This window comes from Ostrea edulis, chromosome 10 (genome assembly GCF_947568905.1).
Source record: "Ostrea edulis chromosome 10, xbOstEdul1.1, whole genome shotgun sequence".
Classification (NCBI taxonomy): Eukaryota; Metazoa; Mollusca; class Bivalvia; order Ostreida; family Ostreidae; genus Ostrea; species Ostrea edulis.
In genome coordinates this window covers 1,301,263-1,318,938 of record NC_079173.1, presented here as the reverse complement: position 1 = coordinate 1,318,938, position 17,676 = coordinate 1,301,263, and the positions used below count along the sequence as shown (strand labels likewise).

At 38.9% G+C, this 17,676-nt stretch overlaps 1 protein-coding gene and 2 long non-coding RNA genes across 5 annotated transcripts; 2 read left to right on the top strand and 1 right to left on the bottom strand.

The window, feature by feature from the left end:
* The first annotated feature begins 324 nt into the window (after positions 1–324).
* Positions 325–1,695, top strand: LOC125666524 (uncharacterized). The gene is made up of 2 exons (XR_007366715.2): positions 325–854; positions 983–1,695. It is a non-coding gene; the product is annotated as an uncharacterized LOC125666524 (long non-coding RNA).
* Positions 1,696–5,719: 4,024 nt separating this feature from the next.
* LOC130050849 (uncharacterized) lies at positions 5,720–17,674 on the bottom strand. Of its 3 annotated transcripts, none has more exons than XR_008799162.1 (6): positions 17,630–17,674; positions 16,336–17,350; positions 14,269–14,333; positions 11,561–11,679; positions 9,838–10,343; positions 5,720–5,818 (listed from the first exon to the last, which is right to left on the bottom strand). It is a non-coding gene; the product is annotated as an uncharacterized LOC130050849 (long non-coding RNA). The 3 variants fall into 3 exon arrangements; XR_008799161.1 differs by having other exon boundaries at positions 16,336–16,472; positions 17,630–17,672; XR_008799160.1 differs by lacking the exon at positions 17,630–17,674 and having other exon boundaries at positions 16,336–17,557.
* LOC125660884 (uncharacterized) lies at positions 8,346–11,529 on the top strand. The gene is made up of 2 exons (XM_056151616.1): positions 8,346–8,435; positions 8,683–11,529. The coding sequence occupies exon 2, from the start codon at positions 8,714–8,716 to the stop codon at positions 10,370–10,372; it is 1,659 nt and encodes a 552-aa protein (XP_056007591.1). The 5' UTR covers positions 8,346–8,435; positions 8,683–8,713; the 3' UTR covers positions 10,373–11,529.
* Positions 17,675–17,676: the final 2 nt, after the last annotated feature.

Sequence of the window (17,676 nt, the reverse complement as noted above, 5' to 3'; positions counted from 1 at the left end):
AAAATATAAAACGTTTTGCTATTCACCTGTCTCTTTCTCTCTTTATTGTGAACATCTAAACAGCAAAACGTGTCTGTTTCGTAGTATTGATTTTTACCCTGGTATCCTTCCCCTTGCTCTTTATAAAGACTGCATTTAAAGGACGTGTCCTTTCACTTCACTCAGGTAACCTTCCCCTTACAGGTGTCCTTTCACACAGTATTGATTTTTACTCCCGATATCCTTTCCCTGCTCTTTTTTAATTTAGAGGTCTGATGCACTTCACACGGTATTGATTTTTACTCATTCATGGACAATTGAGTCTTTACTCTTTTTAAGGATAGGTGTCCTTTCACGTTGTATTTATTTCCAATCCCCCCTCATGGTCTACCCACAATAGACTGCTCTTTCACATAGTATCGTTTTCCAATAATTGTTCACTCGCAATAATAGACCCATTATCTCCCTTCCAACAATAGTCCATTGTATTTAGGGTCCTCCGACATCATTGAGTGTCCTTCCCCTTACTCTTTTTAAGGACAAGGTGCCCTTTCACGCTGTATTGATGTCTAATCCACAACAATAAACATCTCTGTGATGAAGTTAATTTTCATTTTGTTAGTTTTTTGTGGTGTTGTCTGTAAATAGTTGTTTATGCTTGTAAGGTGTTTCCATAGTGTGAGTGTTGGTCGATAAGGCTATTTTTAGCATACCGGTTTGGTCAGTCAGAGTAGCGGCTGTTTGTCAAGCGTGCGGCCACGTTTTCATGCTGTCCAACAGGGGTCTTTTCTTGGCGAATTCCAGAAGTTAGTCTGGGTAATGGGTAGCCAGAGAGACAAACATTTTACTGTGTGGGCATAGGTTTTCTCCAGCCGGTAAGCTATTTTTGTGTGAAAATATTTGCGAGGTTTCGGGTTAATTTTCTCGTGTATTGTGTTTTCAATTTTGTTGTTACCCAAGTCACTTTGTGTACAGGTTTTAGGTTAAGTTATTGCTATTTCAGTGCAGAGGGGATTTAAGAAGCTATCTGGGCCATATCAGTCAGTACTCTCAGCATTTCAGTAGGTGCTCGGCGTGGGAAGCATTTCAGTAGGTGCTCGGCGTGGGAATCAGAACACGTGAGACAGTGCTGTATGCACATGGGTGTTCCACGTGGTGGACTTGACAATTATTTTGTGAGCCTAGTGTTGCCATTGGTTTGAAGTCGGCGTTACCCAGTATCGTTGTTCAGTGAGAGACCTGTGAGTCCGGGACTGGAAGCGGAGGGGCTTTTCGAGCTGTATGGAGGCCTGGTTGTGCCAAGTGTGACGTTGCGTTAAATTGAATTGTGCTGAGTAGCCAAACTTTCATATTGTGTTTCAGTAAACTAACATTTTATCAAAAAGGAATTTGAGAAATTTGTATAAAACGTAATTTACTACTGTTTAACTTTTTCTGTAGTTAGCGGAATTAGCGACTATTCGAACCATTATGTAATATATTTATTACCAGTTATATTTTCAGCCTGGAATGACATACTTGTTGTATTAACTATTGAATTGTCTTGACAGTTATACGTTATATTGATTGTCAATATTGCCAGGTTTATAATACCAATTTATATTTCTTTCTCGGTGAGAGAGTATGGGTGTGTGAATGTGAAAGTGTGATTTCTTTGTTTTTCAAACATCTCTATATTTCTTATCTTATTGCTAAATAAATTTTCTTTTTATTTATTCTACGATTTATCATTTTCTCTACTCCTACACAAAATCCAAAAAGAACTTCATTACAATCTCATTCACATATTATCGTTTTCCAATACATGTCCACAACAATAGTTTCAGGTCTCCCATCCAACAATACCCCATTGTCTTTAGACCCCCAAACATTCAATACCCTTTGTTCCTCCACAATAATAGATTCATTCAATACCCTTTATTCCTCCACAATAATAGATTCATTCAATACCGTTTGTTCCTCCACAACAATAGATTCATTGTCTAACTTTAAACAATAGCCATTGTGTTTAGGGGTCCAACAGACGGTCATACTACTTGCGAAGCCCTCAGAGGCTCCTGGATTTTACAGATTTTATAGGACTTGAAATATGTTTCCTATCTAAGTCATTTGTAATATTTTCTATCATATTTAATAAAGTGAAATCAGTAAAATAATGCAAAGTTTAGGGTTTTTGGAAAACTAAGTTCTCCCAATAAAGTAATTCATGTAATCAAAAGATTTTGTCATTTATTTCTCCGGGAGTGGAGGAAATTATTGCTTATTTTATCCAGGGCCGTAAATTACATGGAGGCGGAGGAGGCAGCTGCCTCCTCCAACTTTTGAGCCAAAAAAAAATTAAAATTTAAAGTTCATTAGAATTTGTTGTTTCCAATAACTAAGAACATGATACCTCCCTTAAAAAGCATTCCAAATCTTTCTTTTAGAATGAGTTAGTCAAGTAACATCTTAGAAGGCCCTAGAATCAAGGATTTTGCACGAAACGTGTTCAGTGTGCACAAAATGTGCTCAGCGTCTGGGGGCCTGGGCGGCCCCCAGACCCCCACCTAATTTCCTGCCTCCTCCAAATTGAAGGTTAATTTACGGCCCTGTTATCGTTTAGTACATTTTTCTAAACAAGACACAACGATTTACTGTAAATTTGAAAAATTTTAGGGGGGGGGGGTCTGAATATACTAATTCACATTCAAATCAGGAATTGCCTGCAGTACACATTATTATGAAACAGTACATTTAGGGATATTTTAATGACGAAAGGATGGTTAGAAAATTAAAAGAAAAATTTTCAAAACCAGGTATTCTCAAAAACACAATATATATATATATATATATATATATATATATATATATATATATATAGTTTTTGTAATCGTTGGAATTTTTGTCTCAAAATGCTAAAAAAACCACATTAGGGAGGGGGGGGGTTATTGCTATTTTGTCTTTTTCCAAAACTCCACATTTATCATGCTTATTTAGCCTGTAGCACATTTTCACATCCCCTACAAGGCGACCATGTCCACAGCAAAACTCCTAGATTGATTGATTGTATATTGTTTAACGTCGCTCTCGAGAATATTACACTCATATGGAGAAGTAATCACTGCCGGTGAAGGGCTGCAAAATGTAGGCCTATGTTCGGCGCTTATGGCCTTTGAGCAGGAAGGGGGGTCTTTATCGTGTCACACCTACTGTGACACGGGACCTTGGGTTTTGAGGTCTCATCCGAAGGATCGTCCCACTTAGTCGTCTCTTACGACAGGCAAGGGAGTACTAGACCTATTCTAAACTCGGACCCCCTCGAGATCAAAGCTCCTAGAAGCTGTGTGTAAAGGCAAATAACACACACCTTGGGACACGGAGAATCTCCATGGTTTGTCCACTGTGGGAAGTATAAAACTCGTGTCGTGTCTTGTAGGTCAACAACATGAGAGTGTATGGGAGAGCATGTTTGCAATGAGAGCAGTCTCTCTCCCATTTACATTTTCTGATGCGAGGAAGCCTAATGCGTTTTTTATACACCCTCAGCTGTACTGCGCACCAGTAAAGTGTGATGCCCATACGCACTAATTTAAAATAGCTACTTGAGTCTATCGATCACAGAGAGAGAGAGAGAGAGAGAGAGAACTGGGTTTGATAAATTTACAGAAAGACACACATACATAAAAAGGTGCAATCCCCGCTCGGTATGTAACAAATTGCTACAAAGTGCTGCACAAATAGCGATGCTATGCAACAAAAATAAGAAGGAAATAGTTACATAGCGTCGCCGTTCGTTATCACACCTCGTGTCGTATCAAACAGATCTGCCTAGGAGCAGGCAAATAGAATCAGGGGGCGGGGTTATACCCCACATTTATGACTACGATCGTTTCCTGGGTTGTTTTTTTTCTTGAATGAAGATATATCATTAGGTAACCCCCCCCCCTTCCATTTCTGAAGGACATTCCACCATTTATTTCAATTCAAAACAAAATCTATATAGATTTAAAATAAAAATGAAAAAAAAAGTTTGGATTAGAAACGTTTTGGAAATATTTTACCCCATATTCACCGTAATGTTTTTCTTGCTTCTACTCCCGATTCGATGTTCAAAATTGGTCGGCTTTTATCAGATTTCTCCACGGTAACGTAATGCATCACAATAAACGTGTTAAAATTCCAAATTTTCAACAAAAAGCGCTGTAGTTTCACCATTCAGCTGCGAAAGTAATGCGACAATAACGTCATAGGCGATTTGTTAGAAGCATTTTCCTAAATAAACTCTCAACTCCTATAAGGGCCTCAACTTACACCTGGATCCTGACTTGTAACTACCACGGATCCCGACTTTTAACTACCCCGGATCCTGACTTGTAACTACCCCGGATCCTGACTTTTAACCACCCCGGATCCTGACTTGTAACTACCACGGATCCTGACTTATAACTACCCCAGGTCCTGACTTGTAACTACTCCGGATCCTGACATTTAACTATCCCGGATCCTGACTTTTAACTACCCCGGGTCCTGACTTGCAACTACCCCGGATCCTGACTTGTAACTACCCTGGGTCCTGACTTTTAACTACCCCGTCCTGACTTTTAACTACCGCGGGTCCTGACTTGTAACTACCCCGGGTCCTGACTTTTAACTACCCCGGGTCCTGACGTTTAACTACCGCGGGTCATTACTTTTAACTACCCCAGATCCTGACTTGGAACTACCCTTGGTCCTGACTTTTAACTACCCCGTCCTGATATTTAACTACCCCGGGTCCTGACTTTCAAGTACCGCGGATCCTGACTTTTAACTACCCCGGATCCTGACTTTTAACTACCTATAAATACTTACACAACACTTTGATTAACCATGGCCTTTCTGTTGTTTTAACGGTGCATCTTTATAATTCTCACGTAAAAGATTTATTTCCTATGGTGATCCACCCTATTTCACGGAGTTTTATTTTTTTTTTGGGGGGGGGGGAATCTGGAGAAACAGATCTGCACTACCCAAGGATTAACCATGGTTTTCGTATACACTTTAAAAGAAAATTCTAAGCAACAGATGTTTGTAAAACACATATGTCCCCCATGGTGCAAAATTGAAAAAGGGTGATACATACATATTCAATTGATAGTATTATCTTAAATTCAAAATACTGTGTAGACAATATCTTCCTAGATGTATGTTAACAGTGCATTGACCATGTGACCTAAAACTCAATAGGGTTCATCTACTCCTTATGTTGTACCGCTGTCCCAAGTTTAGTGTCAATCACGCATATCATTCTTAAAATATAGGAGATAATATATTAAAATGTCCAGTTCAATCCCGGGCCTTTGACCTTGTGATCTCAAAATCAATAGGGGTAATCTTCTCCTGAAGATGTACCAGTATACTAAGTTTGATGTCTGTCAAGCAAAGGGTTCTCAAGATATTAAGTGGTCAGTATATTACTGTGTCCAGTTTCACCATGTGACCTCAAAATCAATACAGGTCACCTTCTCCTGAAGATATACCAGTGTACTAAATCTGATGTCTGTCAATCAAAGGATTCTCCAGAAATTGAGCTGACAGTATATTCCTATGTCCAGTTTGACCCTTAACCTTTGACCGCATGGCCTCAAAATCAAATAGGGTCGTCTTCTCCTGAAGATGTACCAGTGTACCAGGTTTAATGTCTGTCAAGCAAAGGCTTCTCAAGATATTGAGCGGACAATATATTCCTAAACTATTTATGAAATAAAACGCAAACACGCAATATAGGATAAGCTCGCATGCGCGAGTGCAACAGAAGTTTAATCCTACACGTGTAAATGTACATAGATATCTGGAGGTTCATTGTTCCACTCAACTCAACCTACAACAGAAAACAGAGTATTAATACAAAGACATGTAACGTATTTCATGTCATTTCCTCACTAGAGGGCGCCTGATACACGCTTCACTCACACTTCAAACATACACAGGTAATTTACCTATTGTTTATCTGTACACAGGTAAGCTTTCTATTTACAGGGAATGGATGATATGTAAGTGAAAGCTTGAGTGACGAGCCCTCTGGTACATGTAAGACAATTATTTCAATAAGCAATGTAATCTGATTCACTGATAACAAAAATAATAGGTGGCGTGTGGATTCAAATTGTGGAATTTTAAAGCAATTTTTGTGTGCCATTAAAATGACAGGAACACTTCAATCCCGGATATATGGTTTCCAATCATTTTTTATAAGCTTTATGTTTACATTTCCGAAATCAAAGTCGCATATCATTTCACCCCCCCCCCCTCAACCCCCAAGTGAGAATCCTAGATAGAATAAATCCCTAGTGCCCCTTGCTTATCGTAAGAGGTGATTAAATGAAGCGGTCATTCGGATATGACCGGAAAAACTGAGGCCCCGTGTCACAGCAAAGATCCCTCCCTTGTCAAAGGCCATAAGCTCCGAGCATAGGCCCAAATTCTGCAGCCCTTTGTCGGCAATGGTAATATTTCTATACTATACGCTTGAAAAATTCTCTCGAGGGACGCCTACACAATATACCCCCCCCCCCTCCCCCTACACAACCAAAACTAGGTGAAAGGTGAAGACAATGAACAGTGATCAATCTCATAACTACTATACAAGCAATATAAAATTGAAAATAGAGAGATGTGAAAACACGGATCCCTGGGTATACCTGAGATGGAATCAGGTACCTAGGAGGAGTAAGCATCCCCTGTTGACCGGTCACACCCGCCGTCAGCCTCATATCCCGGAGTTATACGTAGTCAAAATTAGTGCGCCAAGAACGGCCTAACAACCGGTATAAAACAAGTCAGACAGCATTTAATCCAATGTATTATAGCTCTACACATGCGAAAATCTCCTAAAGTCTGTAAAATTCTGATTAGCGTGTTCAGTTTATTGTCAGTATACACAAAAGTTTGTAAAATTCTCCCGAGCGTGTTAAGTTTAATGTCAGTATACACAAAAGTCTAAATTTCTTCTTGCCGTGTTAAGTTCATTGTCAGTATACAGAAAAGTTTATAAAATTCTGCTTAATATATAGGTAGTGATTGTTCCTTAACTAAGCGCTCAATGGGACTTTGTTTATTTCTGTGAAAGTCACACGTCACTCACATACATGTAAGTTTGTTTGGAATTTTACACTGGATAATAGCGAGAAGAAATTTACAACGTCGCGCCAGCATAGTCTTTGGCACGATAAACAACCCTCAACGCAAACCAGTCTTTGTCACATAAACAACCCTCAATGCAAACTAGTCTTTGGCACGATAAACAACCCTCAATGCAAACCAGTCTTTGGCACGATAAACAACCCTCAATGCAAACTAGTCTTTGGCACGATAAACAACCCTCAATGCAAACTAGTCTTTGGCACGATAAACAACCCTCAATGTAAACTAGTCTTTGTCACGATAAACAACCCTCAATGCAAACCAGTCTTTGTCACGATAAACAACCCTCAATGCAAACTAGTCTTTGGCACGATAAACAACCCTCAATGTAAACTAGTCTTTGGCACGATAAACAACCCTCAATGCAAACTAGTCTTTGGCACGATAAACAACCCTCAACGCAAACCAGTCTTTGTCACATAAACAACCCTCAATGCAAACTAGTCTTTGGCACGATAAACAACCCTCAATGCAAACCAGTCTTTGGCACGATAAACAACCCTCAATGCAAACTAGTCTTTGGCACGATAAACAACCCTCAATGCAAACTAGTCTTTGGCACGATAAACAACCCTCAATGTAAACTAGTCTTTGTCACGATAAACAACCCTCAATGCAAACCAGTCTTTGTCACGATAAACAACCCTCAATGCAAACTAGTCTTTGGCACGATAAACAACCCTCAATGTAAACTAGTCTTTGTCACGATAAACAACCCTCAATGCAAACTAGTCTTTGGCACGATAAACAACCCTCAATGCAAACTAGTCTTTGGCACGATAAACAACCCTCAATGTAAACTAGTCTTTGGCACGATAAACAACCCTCAATGCAAACTAGTCTTTGGCACGATAAACAACCCCCAATGCAAACTAGTCTTTGGCACGATAAACAACCCTCAATGCAAACTAGTCTTTGGCACGGTAAAAAAAAAACCCTCAATGTTACGTCCATAAGTACTTCACCTAAATCAGGTGTTGTCCCTATATAAAACTGTCCAAACTGAGACAGTAGTAATGATTACTATATGACACCCCCCCCCCCCACAGAGGAACAATTGATATTGCGAAGTATTTTTCTACACGGACTATAATGAAGGTATTTATACATACATTGAAACAATTCTATCTTCTGACGTCAATGTTGGCATCGCTACCCAGTATGATCTAGGTCAAAACAAACTTTAAAACTCTATTTAAATAGATATTGTATACAGGCTGACGCACCGCACAAATATTTAATCACAGGACTAGACGGAAGGTCGATATAACAGGGAGGCCATGTTGGATTTTCAGGTGAGACAAACTTAATATCCATATTTGTGTGATTAATAAGATAGATCTGCTCATTTTTAAAATAATTTCACATAACTCTGAAGAGGGTGGGGTGGGGTGGGGGTGGGGGTGGGGTGGGGTTTATTCAAAATGTATAGACGTCTCTGATATAAATAATGGCAGTTTATACAACATACTGTGATTTTAGCTGGTCATGTGTTTCAATAAGTCAAACTCTTTAATTAAGATTCCCTAATTTAATTAACAGTGAACTCCTCATGTGACCCCGGACATCAGAAATGGACCCGTTCCGCAGAGCCCAGATTATCCTATTGTGTGACCTCTGTAAAACTGCCCACCTACAGAGTCACTGTGAACGTTGTGATATAAATCTATGCCAGACCTGTGTTGGGAAGCACCTCTCGGATTCGTCTATAAGACACAAAGTCGTGCTCTATAAATACAGAAAATCTCTTAACTACTCAACATGTCCAGACCACGCCGGCGAACTCTGTAAAAATTACTGTGAGAAATGTGACATTCCTGTCTGTTCTACCTGCGTCTCCTCAAGTAAACATGAAGGGCACGATATATCAGATATTCTGGAAAAACTCAACGCTAAAACAGAAAGTTTACAGAAAGATCTGGACGAACTCGAGACCAGAATTTACCCGCGATATGAAGAAATGGCGTCCGGTGTGCAAACTGAAAAAGCCGAGTTAGAAGCGAATTACGAGAAACTGACGACAGATGCCGATCAACATGGAGAAGCCTTACACCGGGAGATCACCGCCATTGTCAACCAGCGGAAATCCGACATTCAGGAGATGAAAATCAAACACCTATCTACCCTGAATAAAAATACAGAAGAAATCACACAGAAAATGGCGGAACTCAAACAGATCATGTCCGACTTGAAATCAATGCTAAAATCAAATGACGTTTCCTTAACCTCTACTTACAAATCTAGGAATTCCGAATTTAGAACATTACCGCCTAAAGTCCGAGTTACAGTACCCAGTTTGTCTGCTCCGAAAATAAACAAAGATCAGCTCAATGAAATGTTTGGTTCTCTGCCGCCATTATCCATTAACACAGAACATGGCGACACAATCAAGTCAGCAGAAGCTGTATCGTCTCCTCCAGTCAAGCCACTGCTTGATGAGCCGCGCGTCACCGCCACCATAGACACTGGGTATAACAGACTATTCAGTGTTAGCTGTCTGAGTGAAGATCAAGTCTGGACATGCGGGAATAACAACACCATGAAGCTGCTCAACCTCCAGAGTGAACTACTGACATCAATACAAACCAAGTCAGGGTACGTACCGCGGGACATAGCAGTGACACGGGACGGAGATCTTGTTTATACTGACTATGATGATAACACTATAAACTTAATTAAGAATAAACAGATACAGACCGTGATCACACTACAGGGGTGGAGACCTCGCTTTGTCTGCAGTACCGCGGGTAACGACCTCCTGGTTACCATGGACAGTGATGATTACAAACAATCCAAAGTCGTGCGTTACTCCGGCTCCACAGAGAAACAAAGCATTCAGTTTGATGATCAGGGTCGTCCTCTCTATAAATCTGATGGTTACTATAAATACCTCAGTGAGAACAAGAACCTGGATATCTGTGTGGCTGACTGTGGAGCTAGAGCAGTAGTGGTGGTCAATCAGTCAGGAAAACTCCGATTTAGATACACTGGTCATCCCTCTTATACCAAGCAATCATTTAATCCAGTCGGCATCACTACAGACAGCCAGAGTCACATCCTGACAGCAGACAGTCACAATCACCGTATCGACATCCTAGATCAGGACGGACAGTTCCTCCGTTACATTCACTGTTATTTATACACTCCATGGGGTTTATGTGTGGACATCAAAGACAACCTCTTTGTGGCTGAGTATCACACTGCTAAAGTGAAGAAAATCCAATATCTATAAACAGTGTTAATTACACAGCTCTACAGTGTTAATTACATCTACCAACACAGTGTTAATTACACAGCTCTACACAGTGTTAATTACATGTCTGAAACATGTTCATTACATATCTTTACAGTGTGTTAATTACAACATCATGTTAATTGCATCACTTGTTAATTACAACCCTGTGTTAATTACAGCCCTGTGTTAATTACAGCCCCTTGTTTGTGATGTGTAATTAACATGTACTTCTGCTAGCAAGTTTACTGAAAATAAGGCATTCACTGGTGTTTAGTAAAACCTGTATTGTGTTTAGTAAAACAACATTAATCTTAGTATACTAATTACTGATCCAAATGTGTTACTAGTTAATTATCTATTTATTTACGATCTTTTGTGGACTGATTTGACTGTGTTACTAGTTATCTATATACAATCTTTTGTGGACTAATTTGACTGTGTTACTAGTTATCTATCTACAATCTTTGGTGGACTAATTTGACTGTGTTACTAGTTATCTATATACAATCTTTTGTGGACTAATTTGACTGTGTTACTAGTTATCTATATACAATCTTTTGTGGACTAATTTGACTGTGTTACTAGTTATCTATATACAATCTTTTGTGGACTGATTTGACTGTGTTACTAGTTATCTATATACAGTCTTTTGTGGACTAATTTGACTGTGTTACTAGTTATCTATATACAATCTTTTGTGGACTAATTTGACTGTGTTACTAGTTATCTATCTACAATCTTTTGTGGACTAATTTGACTATGTTACTAGTTATCTATATACAATCTTTTGTGGACTAATTTGACTGTGTTACTAGTTATTTATATACAATCTTTGGTGGACTAATTTGACTGTGTTACTAGTTATCTATATACAATCTTTTGAGGACTAATTTGACTGTGTTACTACTTATCTCTATCTTATCAAATCTTTTAAAGAAACATGAATAATTGTGAAGTACTTAGAGTTTTTATTTTGTTAGTATTTTGTGTGTAGCCATGAATTATAGTACATCCACAACACTTACATATTATTTGGATGTCCTTGTTTTAGTGTGATAAACTACTAATTGAACATTTTTCTTTTTGTTAATTATGTATTTCAATATGATTGTGTTATAATTTTCAATGTATATATTAGATAAACATGATACAGAGTTCAGTCTTACATTATTACTGAGTACTTACTTAGATTTGTAGTACTGTAACAGAGAGTGACCCCAAACGTCCAGTCTTCATCACATATCTTCAGATTCAAGGTCACAGTCTTCTGTTGACCATCAATAACATCACGACACTCCACAGTCCTACAAAATCAACACAGACAAAGTGTATTCATATCAAACCGAACTGTTTGTAATTCAGAACTAGAGTCCAGTCTATTACATTGTGTATTTAGTTTGATTTAGAATTGAATCCAAGACCCCTATACAACTAGTCAAGTGTTGTAATCACTGAGCTACCATGACCAGTCTATCGAGACCCTTGTATTACTAGACAGGTGCTCTAACTGACCTATCATGACCAGTCTATCGAGACCCTTGTATTACTAGACAGGTGCTCTAACTGACCTATCATGACCAGTCTATCGAGACCCGTGTATTACTAGACAGGTGTTGTAACCACCGAGTCATCATGACCAGTTTATCGAGACCCTTGTATTACTAGACAGGTGCTCTAACTGAGCTATCCATGAAGCGGATTTCCATATGATCCATGAATATCGGTCTGGATAGCTCAGTGGTTAGAACACCTGAATAGTAACAGGTGTTTCAGATAAACTGGTCATGGTGGCTCAGTGGTTAGAACACCTGACTAGTAACACAGGGGTCTCAGATAAACTGGTTTGATTTAGAACTGAATCCAAGACCCCTATACAACTAGTCAGGTGTTGTAATCACTGAGCTACCATGACCAGTCTATCGAGACCCTTGTATTACTAGACAGGTGCTCTAACTGACCTATCATGACCAGTCTATCGAGACCCTTGTATTACTAGACAGGTGCTCTAACTGAGCTATCATGACCAGTCTATCGAGACCCTTGTATTACTAAACAGGTGCTCTAACTGAGCTATCCATGAAGCGGATTTCCATATGATCCATGAATATCGGTCTGGATAGCTCAGTGGTTAGAACACCTGACTAGTAACACAGGGGTCTCAGATAAACTGGTCATGGTGGCTCAGTGGTAGATTGTTCACTATATAACTGAGAGGATGGAAGTTTGAGATGCCTTCATGCCACGTCAAACCAAAGATGCAAAACCTAAGATGTAAACATTGGTAGTCAAACACGCCGCACTTAGAAGTGAGGCTATGTAACAGATAATGTTCCATATGTCACAGAGGTCCTGTGTCGCAGCAGACGTTCCATACGTCACAGAGGTCCTGTGTCACAGCAGACGTTGAATACGTCACAGAGGTCCTGTGTCACAGCAGACGTTCCATACGTCACAGAGGTCCTGTGTCACAGCAGACGTTGAATACGTCACAGAGGTCCTGTGTCACAGCAGACGTTCCATATGTCACAGAGGTCCTGTGTCGCAGCAGACGTTCCATACGTCACAGAGGTCCTGTGTCACAGCAGACATTGAATACCTCACAGAGGTCCTGTGTCACAGCAGACGTTCGATGTGTCATAGAGGTCATGTGTCGCAGCAGACGTTCCATATGTCACAGAGGTCCTGTGTCACAGCAGACGTTCCATACGTCACAGAGGTCCTGTGTCGCAGCAGACGTTGGATACGTCACAGAGGTCCTGTGTCACAGCAGACGTTGAATACGTCACAGAGGTCCTGTGTCACAGCAGACGTTGAATATGTCACAGAGGTCCTGTGTCGCAGCAGACGTTGAATACGTCACAGAGGTCCTGTGTCACAGCAGACGTTCGATATGTCACAGAGGTCCTGTGTCACAGCAGACGTTCGATATGTCACAGAGGTCCTGTGTTGCAGCAGACGTTCGATATGTCACAGAGGTCCTGTGTCGCAGCAGACGTTCTATATGTCACAGAGGTCCTGTGTCGCAGCAGATGTTCGTACGTTAAATAAACCTCACTGCTATGACACTGGGCGCTAAGCATTTTGTGTACTTCACCTACCGATGGTGACATTTCAATACGAGACAAAAGATTCTGAAAGGGATTTACCACAGTATTTACTAGTTATTCTGTATGATTTATATAGACAAACCCCCGACATGTACCACAGTATTTACTAGTTATTCTGTATGATTTATATAGACAAACCCCCGACATGTACCACAGTATTTACTACTTATTCTGTATGATTTATATAGACAAAACCCCGACATGTACCACAGTATTTACTAGTTATTATGTATGATTTATATAGACAAAACCCCGACATGTACCACAGTATTCACTAGTTATTATGTATGATTTATATAGACAAAACCCCGACATGTACCACAGTATTCACTAGTTATTATGTATGATTTATATAGACAAACCCCTGACATGTACCACAGTATTTACTAGTTATTCCGTATGGATATGCTACACTTGGTTTATTTTTCTATTTTCTAATGATGAATTATCTTGAACAATTAGCACTTTTACTTGGTTGTGAGATGGCTTCCAGATCACTCTGTTGTTAGAACACCTGACTAGAGATTCTGGGACCCTGGGGTCAAATTTCAATCTGTTCCATTGCTTTCTCTGAACGTAGGATATAAGCCTGTCTACAAATATGCATGGACCATTGAGCTGTGCTACAGTCTATACGAGACAAATGTCCCCGCTTGTGGGGCACAGAAACACACATCTGTCACTTATCAAAGTAACATAATTGACTCATACTGCCTCCACTATGCTGGGGCTTGGTCAGATAGTCAGAATATACTTTAACTGTATGCTAATGTCCCACTGACTAACCTCATGTTTCCCTGGATCTGGGAGAACTTGAAATTTCTGTACAACCAATCACTTCACACCAAATTCTACAAACAGACGAAGGATGTGTCAAAAAATTTACACATAATGCAGAAAGTTAATCAAATGATTATGCTGAATCATTGGTAGCTTGGTGATAAAGATTTTAATAAACTTTAATCTGCACCATGTCAGGAAACTGCCATATGAATTTTCACTTTTCTGGCTATTGAGAACAAGAGGCCCACAGGCCTTATCGGTCACCTGGATACTAGTGGGAAAAGTATCACTACTTCCATGGGCTATGAAATCTAGAAAAAAATTCCTGTTCTGAATATCTAAGCTAAATTCTAATGTTCAGCAATAGTATACAATAAGATGTGTTCTTAAAACTTCACTGCCCTCAAAAGTGCATACACTGAAGAAAGGTTTTAAATAATAGGTGTGTTAATATTAAAACATAAAAATATATGACTACTTTGGACTCATCCTAACATCATAACCCTGGGTTGTGAATTTCACCATTTTTTGTACATCCTTTTCTGCTATTCCTAAGTATGCATTTAGATTTTATACAGTATCAGCAAACTTATACATAAATATTATATACCAAGTTTGGCCTCAAAACCCTTACTCTGGGGAAAATCAAATTTACAATTTTCGTAAAAGACTACCAGCTCCACCCATTTAGTTTCAATTTCGTACCAAAAGCACTAAATTAAATGTTTTTTTTAAGTGTTTTACACTTAAAAACTATATAACAACTATATAACAAGTTTAACCCGCCCTGGAGTCAGAAACCCTACCCCGGGGATCATGAAATTTATAATTTTGGTAGAGGTCTTCCTGCTCTATATCACTATGCATTTAGTTGTTCTTAAAGCCCAGTACCTAAGTACTTCGTTGAAAATACGGATGCATCTGGTGCATCAAAATTGGTACCGTATAAGTTTTACACATGTGTGTGGCTCTTGAGAAGAATATTTTTTAAAATTAGTCATTTTGGGGCAGTTTTTGCCCTGTCCCTAAAGCACCAGGGGTGCAGGAATCCTGAAATTTACAAATTATGTTCCCTTTGTTCCAAATATGTTTCATACCAAATTTGAAAAGAATTGGAATGATATTAATCAAGAAGTTAAAAATGTCTATTGTTCACACACTTAATAACTGACCATTTTGGCCCCACCCTGATACTTAAAACTCCTAAACCTGGGGTTAACAAATTTACAATTTTGGTAAAGGACTACTTGTTACTTCTAAATATCTTTTTACTTTCAATTTATTATCAATAGCATAAATGAAGATGCAATTTAAGTGTTTTACACATAAACACTATGAAACAAGTTTTGCCCCGCCCCTAGGGCCCCAGGGGTGCTGGAGCCCTGAAATTTACAATTTATGTCCACCTTGTCCCTATGATGCTTTATACTATATTTGAAAAGAATTGGACTGGTAGTTATTAAGAAGTTAAAAATGTTCAATTGTTCACGCACGACGGACGGACACCAGTTGCAATACTCTGGTCAACTGAGTAACCTATAAAGGTTTTTGAAGATTTTTTCTATAAATTTGCATATAAAAATTTGCTTCCCTATTGTGGCCCCACCCATCCCCTAGGGCCATTATTTGAATAAACTTCAATCTGCTCTATGTCAGGAAGCTTCGGATCCATATAAATTTGAGCTTTTCTGGCTCAGTGGCTATTGAGAAGATTTGTAAATGACCAAACCCTATTTTTGCATTTTTGTAACCATCTCCTTTTAATGGGGACATGGCCCTTTATTTGAACAAACTAGAATCCCATTTGCCCAAGGATGATTTGTGTTAGGTTTGGATTAAATCTGCTGAGTGGTTCTGGATATTATGAAAATGATGAAAAGTTTACAACGACAGTGACAATGACAGACAATGGGGAGTTTTGATCCGAAACGCCCACTTGAGCCTCTGACTCAGACAGGTGAGCTAAAATACATCGGTAGATATTTTGGAGAAACACGAATGCCCCTGCTCCATGACCAGTTCATGGTGGAGACAAAATATGGCACATTGTACATAATGCCATTAACAAACCTGATATTTTTACAGAGTCTCAGGAAAAGAACCCTCATCAATCAGCCTTACATCTCTGGTGACCGCTACTCTACAATATGTCACAGTCTCAGGACAATTCCTCGTCAATCAGCCAGACTCTTCCAGTGACCAATACCCTGTAAAATTTATTCGTACATTAATCACAAATTGACTAAGTAACACCACTATATTATGCTTAAAGGGGCATACACATGATTTGGACTAAACATTTCTAATCTTATTTTGTCATTTGTAATATTTATTATGTTTAACTGGGGTATTTCTAATGGTCAGTAAAACTTTGGATGATCAGTTTTTGAGTTTTAAATGAGATACAGCACTCTCAATTCTTAGTTATGTAAACAGGACCTGTGTGATGTTTTTTCAAGTTTGTTACAGTTTAAATTTTAATTTACTTCACAAAAGAATTGCATTAGATGAACTTTTAATGTAAGATTCATGTAAACATCCATATTTGCTGAATCTGTATGTCTGAAGTATGTATAAAGCTTTAATCACCGAACAACAAAGTGTAGGTGTCAGAGAACTTTTATGTTTAAAGTTTCTTTTCCAACAAGTTTCAGATTTCAAAAAAGCCTCCATCACCTATTTCATGCCCAATAGAAATGAAAACAAAATGCCTCCCTCCCTCATCTGGTTTTGAGAAAATTGGCCTGAGAACCAGATAATTAATTTCAAGTGCCCTAAATGTTGATCCCCTATTGTGACCCCACCCTACCAACTTTAGAATGATTGTATATCATATATTGTCCTACTGTTTTGTTTTTTGTTTTTGAGAAAAGATTTTCAAAGATTTCCCCATATATCCCTATGTAAAACAGTGCTTCTTGTAAAGATTCGAAAACGACTCAATCCTATTTTTGCCATTTCTTTGTTATCTCCCTTGGAATGGGTTGAAGCCCTATAATTGAACAATCATGGATCCCTTCATCCAAGTATGGTCTGTTCTAAGTTGAAATTGGGTCCTGTGGTTCTAGAGAAGGGTTCAGGAATCCTGAAATTTACAAATGATGTCCCCCTTGTCCAAAAGATGCTTGGAATGAAATTTGAGAAGAATTGGAATGGTAGTTATCAAGAAGTTAAAAATATTCGATTATTAACACACGACAAAGGACACAGACCAATTATTATAGGTCACCTGAGTAAACAAGAAATACGTATAGTTTACAGAAAAAGGGGTGGATGGGAAGGAGAGATAATAAATTTCACATCAGCTTATACCGGATTTATCAAAACTATATAGCTTAAGTTTAGTGAAAAGGAAGAATTTTACCCGCTCTATTTGGAAGACTATTTCCAGAAATGAATCAGATGGTAAGA

Coding starts and splice junctions, on each gene's coding strand:
- LOC125660884 (XM_056151616.1), top strand. CDS start 8,714: ATGGACCCGTTCCGCAGAGCCCAGATTATCCTATTGTGTGACCTCTGT.